Here is a 9438-nt window from a genome sequence, read left to right as displayed (position 1 = left end):
AAATCGGGCCGGACGACACGCACACCCGGCGTTCACATGCGTTTTTTTTTTTCGCTTTTTTCTCACATGACGAGCACTCGCGAGCCAAAAGTGACGGTGCTGACAAATTATTCTTTCCTCTACTCCACAGGCCTGCAAGGAGACGACTTCGTGCCGTAACGCTAGTTAGTCGTATTCTCTAAAGGGAGAGAGTGAGAAGAGGACGCGTCACGATCGAGAGAACGATACACGCATGACCGGCAAGGCGTCGCTTCCATCTCGCACTCGTTTTTTCTTCTTCGCGCTAGACTGCGCGCACGCGCGAGACACAGTCTCTCGGATTCGATAGAAATGTCTCATCCTTTGCCTCCACTATCCAGTTTCGCACGCGCGTAAAAAAGCACTAGACTTCAGCTCGAGCTGATATAGTGGAAGAGTCTCGCTCTAAAAAAAATGGCGCTTCAGCAGCAAAGCTTCACGAGGAGGCTGTGTGCGGCACATCTAGCGAGCTACTCTAGGTGAATTCTGCCAAAACTGAATCGCGAGGGATTTTCTAAGCGCATCAAAAAACCACTTTGAGCCTAGTAAAAGAATCGTCACTGGTACAGATCGTCGCAAAAAACAAAAACTATCGAGTTATGTGGTTTCGAGCTCTAAAAAAAGAGGTCTGTTAAATCCCTGTCTCTAAATCTCTGTGCTTCGTTGACTGAGGGAAACGCTCACAAAACGCCCGCGAGGCGCGAGCCCGTCGGCGGATTTAACTGAAAAACCGATTTCTGCGTGTCGCGACGCGGGCAGAGTCGCCAGAAAGGGTCGCCTCGGATGAAATACGGAAAACTGTCCATGGCGATAGACCGATAAAAAACTGAAACAGACGACATTCGCTGTAGACTCCGCCCTCCTCTCTCTTTCGCTCCCTCGTGCACCACTCGTCTCTGTCTGAGTGGATGCGCCGAGTCTCTTCTGTCTTTTCTCGTCTCATGCGACGGCGCCGTGCGCAGAGGAAATTCTAACGACAATTGTCGTGAAGCAAACCTTTGCCTCAAAGGCATCTGTACATGCCACGCGCCGCGGCCGCCACTCCCCCCCTCCTCCCTCTTCTTCGCACCTCCCTCCTCTCTCTCTCTTTCCCCGTCTCACCTTTTCTGTGACGCATGCACTCCCTATCCTGCTGCGAACGTTGCGCCCACCCGACGAGCTCTGAAGCGCCGCGGCGTCTTCCACTCGCTTGCCCTCCTCTCTATGTCCCTCTCAGCGCCACGCGCCGAATCCCGTCGCATCCTCCCGCGCGTCGTCGTCGCCGTCTGTGTCGCAGCTCTCGTTCTCGTCAGCCCGCTCTCGGCGGCGAAGCCGCCCCGACCCTCGCAGGCGCCACAGCGCGGAGCCCTGGGCGCGCATCGTGCCGGCGTCTCGCGGGAGGCGGGCGTTGTCGCCCGAGGCGCGCGAGTCGCCCTCGAAGACGCGCCAGAACTTGAGCGACTCGTCGCCGCGGCCTGCGCCAGTCACCGCGCGGCGGCCGCAGGGGGAGACGGCAACAAAAAGCACGCGCGCGGTGTGACCTGAAAAGAAAAAATCACCGCGACGCCGCATGAAGAGGAGAAAATCACTCTCGCGTGGAGCGAGAGTCCTGCATTCGCCGTCAACAGAGACCCGGCGAAATCGAGTGACCAAATCAGGCACAGAGGAGTCCAGTAAAGACGGAGACAGGAGGCACGTCGTGATGCCCCCGTGCCGCTTCGCCTTTTCTTTCTCCCTCCCCCTGCACCTGAACTTCAGCTCCGCAAGCAGCGCTTCCACGGGGGCGGAGCGCAGAAGAAGACGCTTGAGCGGATGAATCGGGCGAGTTGAAATGAGAAACCTTCTCTGGGTGCGAAAGATCGGCGACCTACCGGAGAGGGTCGCGCGCTTGCGCATTGGGTGCTCAACGGCGGCGGCTGCAGGCGAAGAGGAGAAGGCGCTGATGAGTGCGGCGTCTGAGACCGACGCGAGCGACGAAGAGAGGAACGGCGCGGAGGAGGGCGCGGAGCACGACGAGAGGAGACGTGGCGAATAGTCCCAGATGAAGACCTGGTTCAGCGAGAAGCCGTGTGTCGAGAGCAGCTCCTCGGAGTGCGGAGAAAAACAGAGATTGCAGACTTGGCAGCCCACGTCGAAGCGATATACCGACGATGTCGTCGCCCTGAGACACACAGCGGAACATGACTCGCAACTCCTTGATCCTGTGGGGGGGACGGGGCCTTCGCGTACGAAGGCGCGAAAACAAAGAGACCGGAACAATGCACGACACACGCACCGTGCGCCAACAAGCGGCCGCTTGAGCCTGCGGCCGCATGCAGAGAAAAGCTAGAAACAGACTAAAAAAGACGACGATGTCAACGAGACAGAGCGTGAGGGAAGGGTACGGGGGGCCGCGCCTTGCGGCGAGCTGGTCGCCAGAAGAGAGAACGAGGATGAACGAAGCACGCCCAGACACATCCCCGGAAGGGGAGAGAAAAGTGAAGAAGAAGAAGCAAGCAACGGGGTGACACGCAGAGGGGGTTGTCTTACAAGCTCGTGTTCCAGAAGCGAACATGGCGATCAGCGGTCCCGCCTCCACTTGCGAGAAGGCCCGTCGCGTGCGGCGACCACGCGACGGCCTTCACCGCGGCCGAGTGCTCCTGGTACGTGAAGAGCGGCGTCGACCGTCCCTTGTCTCTCGCCTTTTCTTTCGCGCTCGGCGGGGGCTTTGTCCTCGCTGCGGAATCTCTGAACAGGGCGCCGCCGCCACCCGCGCGCCCGCCAGAGGGGCCGCCCCGCTCGGGTCCCAGGCCGGCGGCCCCGCGTTGGGCTCCGGGGCGGAAGGGCCCGGCGTCCGAACCCGAGACCGCCGGGTGCGCAAACCCCAGGCCCAGCCCCGAGTGCGGGGCGCGACCCCCAGCCGGGACCCCGGCGGATCTCCTCGTTGCCGCGCTGAAGAGCACCCGCGAGGAATGCGAGAAGGAGAGTGCTTCTTCGTCTTGCGCCTCTGCGAAGCCAGCCGCGTAGAGCCCGTCGAGCCCGCGCAGCGCCGCCCCGAAAAGGCGCCTCGCGCGCTCAGGCAGCAGGCGGGCTGCGTGTGTGGTCGCCTCCTGCGCAGCGGCACTCGGAAATCGGGAAGAATACGAGGAAGAAGAGGAGCGACGCGAATTCGAGACACTCTGAAGATGGTCGAGAACGGGGGGCGTGCGCAAAATCGTCCTCTCCCCCCGTCTGCGGTCGCGGGCGACCCGCTCATCAGCCTCGCCTTCTTCGCGCCTCCCTCGGCCGTCCCCGGTCAGCGGGAACGCGAGGGGCGGCGAAGAGGACAGGGACGCAGTCTGCGCGCCACCGCCGAAAGCGACGTCGCCTGCGGAATCCAGAAACGCGCTTTCCACGACAGAGAGCGACAGAGACTGCGGCCGGTCTGGATACGCGACCACCACGCTGTCCCCGGGCCAGAGGGCGGCGGCGCCCGCCGCGGACTCCGAAGCCGGCAGAAGCGGCGAGAAGAAGAGATGCGAAAAGCCCTGATCAGACGCGTGCCGCGCGGCGTCGCGTCCACCGCTCTCCTCTCCGCGCTCGTCCCTCTCGCGCCATCGCCCAGCGCCGCCCCGGTCCGCGCTCCACGCAGAGGACGACGCCAGATGCGCGGGCGCCGCGTCTCCCTGGCCTCGAAACAGCGACGACGTGCGCGGGCAGCCTGCGCTCCCGAGGCCGTCGAGAAGCAGTGGGTCTCGAGCCCCCCGGAAGAGCGACGGCAGCGGAGATGCAAAGAGTCCGCGGCGTCCTCGCTCTCGTTCCGCCGCTCGCCCGTGCGCCGCCGCCGCGGAGGCCGCCGGCAGAAAGAACTGCGCACCCCCCGCGGAGCGGGACGCCGCGTCCTCGAAGCGCCCGACGCTCAGATAGTGGTTCCGCGTGCAGCGGCCTGCAGCCGAGCCGCGGAAGAAGGCAGAGGGCAGCGCGCCGGCGTCCACGCCGCCGCCCCGCGAGAAGACAGAGGCGGCAGTGGAGGGGACGGCGCAAGGCAGCGCGCGGTAGTCCCACACGCAGAGCAAGTTGTCGTTGCCGCCGCTCGCCAGAAGCGTCTCGGAAGGAGACACGTCGAGGCCACACAGCTCGCTGCCGTGCCCAACCAAACATGAAACGTAGGGTCGCGCCTGAACGCAAAAGAAGAAACAGACCAAAGAGTCCTCGTTGCCAAAGGAGGCGATCCACAGAAAGACGAAACGTCCAGCGGCGGCACGCCAGAAGCGCAAGCGGGAGAGAGAGAGCCCTCGCTGAGTCGGAGCCGCGGCCTAAAGGCTAAACTCTGCGCTGCCGTGTGGCCGCTTGTGTCTCCACCAAACCCTAAACCCTATACTCTGAACCCTCGCTCGGCGCTCGAAGCTGCGTCCCGTTCTCTCTCTTGTCGCGCTCGCTGGGCGGCGCATCGGTCTTTTCCATTTTATTTTAACGCTTCCTCCCCGACCAAACACCTCTTTTCTTCGAAACTGCGGCTCACAACTCGCAGATCCCGCACAAGGATCTTCTGATCTCTTGCGCCAGTCGCGACCGTCAGCTGCGTAGGGCTCCAGGCCGCGACCGTCGCTCGGCTGGCGTGTCCGCGAAGCGTCCGCAGCTTCTTTTCGGCCTGGATGTCCCACAGCTCTGCCTGGAACGAGTGGGGGAAAAGATTAAAAATATAAAAAATGCAGAGGGAGAAAGGCCACGGAGAGACGCAACGGCGTGCCTGCGGTGCTCGCCTTGGAAGAGAGACAGGCCGCGGAAGATGCGGGACGGCAGCGCGGAGAAGACAGATAAAAAGAAGAGAGGAGGACACGCGCGCCTTAAGCGACGCTTCGGTCGACGGCGCGGCTTCAACCAAAGGAAACGTCCCTTTGAAAAGAGGGCACGCAGCCCGCGACAGCGGAGAGAAAAAAAAGGCAGAGAGGCCAGAGAAGCAACACGTGAAAACCTCGAGAGGAAACGCTGGGAGACAGGGCTCCAAGCGAGATGAGACACGTACGACGGGAAGAAGAATGAGTGAAACATACACGAGAGAAAAGAGAAGTGAACCGAGAGCACCCCAGAAAAAGTGGAGAACCAAGCATCGAGACCACGCCGAAAAAGTCTTACCAAGCCGCTGCGGAATCCGACGAGGAGAAGCGAAGGAAACTGCGGAGAGAACTTCACGCAAACGACGCCGTCCTGCACGCCACCGGAGAAAGAGCGCGGAACGAGACATCGCCCAACCGACAGAAAAACGCGCCCGAGAGACACCGGCGCCCCACAACGGAGCCGACTCAGCAAAACAAGAAGTGAATTCTGACAGGTCGAGGTTTTCGTTTCCTGCCGCGGTAGATCCACCCCACACGCACGTCTAGGGCGCTTCCCGCCGATGGACACGCACGTTTTTTCGCGTTTCTAGATTTCTCTGCCTCCCAGACGCCCCGCGGGAGACTCGAGAGCTTCTCAAGTCGCAGCACTCTCCTGCTGGACGGTCTTTACCTCTCGCGCGTCGCCGGCAGCGCTCGGAGAGGAGCTCGCGCCGCTCGCGTTGAAGAGAAGGTGTGACTGCCGGCCGTCGGCAAAGCGCCCGGCGCGCGGCGACCACAGAAAGAGCTTCAACTTGAGCGCAACCGCAAGCACGTTGTCGCGGCTCCAGTCCACGAGATTCAGGTAAAAGTCGTCCAGCAAATCCGGCGCAGGCAGCGTGCGATACGGGCGCTGAAAATACACACACAGCCGCACCTACACACACATATATGTGCACATACACATGTGTATATATGCCTGTGTATATTGCACGTAGACTTGTACATATGTGTGATCTACAATTTATACTTGATTAATTATCTGCACGGACTTGAAGCTGTGTGCGAGGCACGCGGGAGCAGAGAAGGACGCGACGGAGCACAGCCGTGCGAGTGGACGGGTACAGTCTACGCCCGTCGAACCCGGCTGCAGATGCACCGCAACAACATTTCTCGCAGGTCGACGATCTGACTCCCGCGGGATCGGGGCGAGTGCGCACGAGAAAAGTGAAGCTCCTACTCCCCTCCCCCCGTCAGCGGGTGCCACGTGCTCGACACAGAAGAAGTGGATGTGCTGGCAGGGGGCGCTGACCTGGGGACCTGACGCAGCCGCGCCGCCAGGTCTGTCTGCTTCTTCTTCAGACTCTTCCTCCTCTTCCCAGGTGCGCCAGAAGTCGTCCTGTTCGTCGTCTACGCCGCGCCACGTAGCCCCGTGAGCCGTCGCCAGGCTTCCAGGCCCTTCTCCGTCGCCGTCGGCTCCCCGCAGCACCGCGGGAGGCACGGAGAGGAGACAGTTTTCATCTGAGGCGATCGGCGAGTCGGCTCGCGAGGCGGGCGCGACTTCGAGCAATCGAAAGCGTTTCCGGACGTCTGCTGCGGAGAGCGAGGACGGGGAAGCGGTGCGCATCTGCCTGCGCCGTCTGCGACTCCGCGGAGACTGCGAGAGCGGCGAGGTCAGCAGCGGACTAGGCGCGGGGAAGTGCTCCGGCCTGTCCTCTGCTGCGCGTCTCTTCGCCTTGCAGCCCCTGGGGCCTGCTCCCTCTGGACCCGTGCGCGCGGTCTTTCCTCTGAGTGACGTGCAGCCGCCTTCGTCGCCTGGAAGTCCCCCGCGCGTCTGCACTTCGCTGCAGAGACTCGGAAAGAGACTTGAGCACAGCAGTCGCCGGTACGCCGCGTGGGCTTGCCTGCGCTGCAGATCTAACTTGACGCTCGGCTCTTGCCGGCGCCGCTCGCCCTTCTCTTCGCGCTTGACCTCTCTCCCCCCCGCGGAGAAGCCTGGCGCTGACGTGGCGGGCAGAGGCGCCTGCTGCGCCGGCGAAGAAGGCGAGTCTGTCACAGAAGGCCCGTTCTCCCGCGAAGCGACGAGCGGCGCAGAGAGCGAAGGGTGACTCAGCGTCGCCCGCAGCCGATGGAGGAGGCTGAGAGACGGCGGCGCGATGAAGCGATCCTCGGGCTCGCTTGCGCACAGACACGCAGCCGAGAAGCGCCGCCGAGTAGAGGGAGAGACAGACACGCAAGCAGAGGCAGCGGCGGAGACAGGCAGCGAGGAGCAGGAAGAAGGAGAGGAAGCGGGCTGCAGGTCAAGCGGGGAGGCGCGACGAACTGCCGCCTCGGGACTGCAGTCCGGGAGCGAAGCGACGCTCGTCATCCCCTCGAAAGTGGGAAAGGCGATACCTCTGGAGAGAGGCCAAATGCGAATAATGACCCCTTCGCGCCCTCCCGTCGCCCGCAGCGAGCGAAGATCTCTCAGAGGAAAATGCGGTTCTTTCTCGCGCTGGGTTTCCTTCGAATCCTCCACACCGTCTTTTCAGTCGTCCGGCTGCCGCAAGGGCGCAGCTGAAGGAAAAAAGCGACTCTGAGGAAAAAAACGAATTCGACGTCCACAGTTAGGCAACCCGAGGGAGAGAAGGAACAAAGGTGGCGCGCGTTCCTTCTGCCGGAAGCCATCCGGACGGGGAGCGGAGAGACAAGGCAGTCAAGAAGATCTAAAGAGAGATACGAGAGATTGAGAAGATACCGCGGCTACCTCCTGCTTCTACCAGCTGCGCAAGTCGAGACAGAGCGGCAATAGGCAAGACGGAGTCGCGATCAGATAAACGGCCAAGACGCATGCGAAGAACAGATTCATATGTTTTTGAGCTTGAAAAGTGGAAGGAAACTCCAGCGGAAAAGAAGAGACAGTCCCGTCTCGCGCCGCGTGCCGAAGAGACCTCGCCGGCGGTGACCGTAGGGACGAGGAGGTTGAAGACAGAGGCGAAGAAGGAGGAACAACGCGAAAAAAGAAAACAAAAAGCAAGCAACGTCCCGAATCCGCGCGTGCCTCTCTTGCGATCTTTTCATTCCGTTCTCTGTGGCGCCCTCTCGATTCTTCGCGAGTCACCCAGGAGAAAAGAAAGAGGAAAAGAGTGGGAGCTCGCGAACAGCGGGACAGACACCTCTTTTTGGCGCGGGAGAGTTACAGCGCACTCTGGCGTCGCCAGAGAAAAGAAGAAGGGGCCTTTCTTTCATCACGCGATCTCGTCGGTCACAGTTTCCAGTAATTGAAGCAGACACAAAAAACGGCAAACTCGAAAAACTTGGCTCGCCGAGCCCCCTTCTCTCCTCTCTGTCTTTTCCTCTAGGCCCTCGCCACCTGCTGCAACTCTCTCAGGCCTCCGCAGAGAAACGGCCAACAAAGAGAGCGGAGTCCAGCGTGCGTCCTTGCCGTGCATCTACAGACAACCTGCGAATCTGAGGAAAGGAAGGAGGCGAGCCCATTTCTGAGCAGTGCGAAGCACGGAAGAGAAGAAGACTGCAGCGACCTAGGGGAGAGTGGTCTCAAAGGCAGGCAGGAAAACATCCAACGGAAAACCGACGAAAGTCGCTATGTGCCTTCACCTTTTTCGCGCAGGTCTCGGTGGTGCGTCCTGCTCTCCTTGAGCTTCACGACAGAAAAAAAGACACGGAGAACACACTGCTTCAAACACGGAACCGTTTCGCAGGACGTGCAGCGGCTGCCTGCCTCCAACGGCCTACGACTGAGAAATGCGTGTTTCGACATCTCGTGGCAGCCGAATTCTGCGTTGAAGAGAGCTCCGTAAATTCGAGTCGAGCTGCGGCACGGGAGGTTTACGTGGAAAACGGGGTTATAATTACATGATTAATCTTGGGGTGGAGCTACTATGCAAGCGACTTACATCTTGTTCGGCCGAATAGCAAGTTCAGAGGCAACTGAGGCCGCGGCAACTTTGAGTGCACCTCTCGATGCTTTCCCTCGATTGAGTGGCATTCTACTACCCATCTTTTGTCTTCATTTAAAAGGGTTCAGTACCTTTGCAGGAATAGCTGGCGGCTACCCGGTGGTGGATTCTTTGACAGACTCGGATGCGTGCACCTACGTAGGGCTTGGCTGGCCCTTAAATGCTCACGCACCAGCCGTAGAGTCGAATTTTTTTCCGCTATTCACTCCTCCGGCGCAGAAAATGGGGCGGCCTGCATATGCAAGGTCGCTCTCTCTCCAACATCTACTTAACAATGCATATATATGTATACATAAATGTATATATATTGTATTTAGGCGTATGTATACATAAAGTTAGATGTACGTATGTGCTGGGTTGTGCCTGATAGCAGCGGTTCATCCATATGCAGCGATTTGCTTTTTATCGGATCAAACTGGATCACCCCACTCGAATCAACAGAGAATCATCTCTGCGCCTTCGCAGGCAGCATTGAGCGGGATTCCCGCGAACCCGCCACGCTATGCTGGCTAAAATCACCACACAACAAAAAGTCACAGAGGGCCTCAGAAAGGCCCACTCCCTTGGTTCCTTTCCTTCTCACCCTCCATGGCGAGAGTTTTTTTCTGGTTTTTCTGCTTCCTCTCTCTCTTGTCTCATGTCTCTCCGCGACACGTCCTTCCATTCCTTTGCTGCACCGCTTCTGCGAATCGCTCGTGTCTTATGTTTTT

The 9438-nt window shown here is 60.1% G+C and overlaps 1 protein-coding gene across 1 annotated transcript; it reads right to left on the bottom strand.

Annotated features, from left to right (window-relative positions):
• Positions 1-1230: 1230 nt before the first annotated feature.
• BESB_078150 (WD domain, G-beta repeat-containing protein) lies at positions 1231-7137 on the bottom strand (the record flags this gene model as incomplete). The annotated part of the gene is made up of 7 exons (XM_029366177.1): positions 1231-1538; positions 1869-2158; positions 2527-4133; positions 4478-4627; positions 5092-5163; positions 5464-5682; positions 6082-7137. The coding sequence occupies 7 exons, from the start codon at positions 7135-7137 to the stop codon at positions 1231-1233; spliced, it is 3702 nt and encodes a 1233-aa protein (XP_029217608.1).
• Between the last annotated feature and the right edge of the window lie 2301 nt (positions 7138-9438).

Source organism: Besnoitia besnoiti, chromosome VII, assembly GCF_002563875.1.
Source record: "Besnoitia besnoiti strain Bb-Ger1 chromosome VII, whole genome shotgun sequence".
NCBI lineage: Eukaryota > Apicomplexa > Conoidasida > Eucoccidiorida > Sarcocystidae > Besnoitia > Besnoitia besnoiti.
Note: the sequence above shows the minus strand (reverse complement) of the source record. Positions and strands in the feature narration are given on the sequence as shown.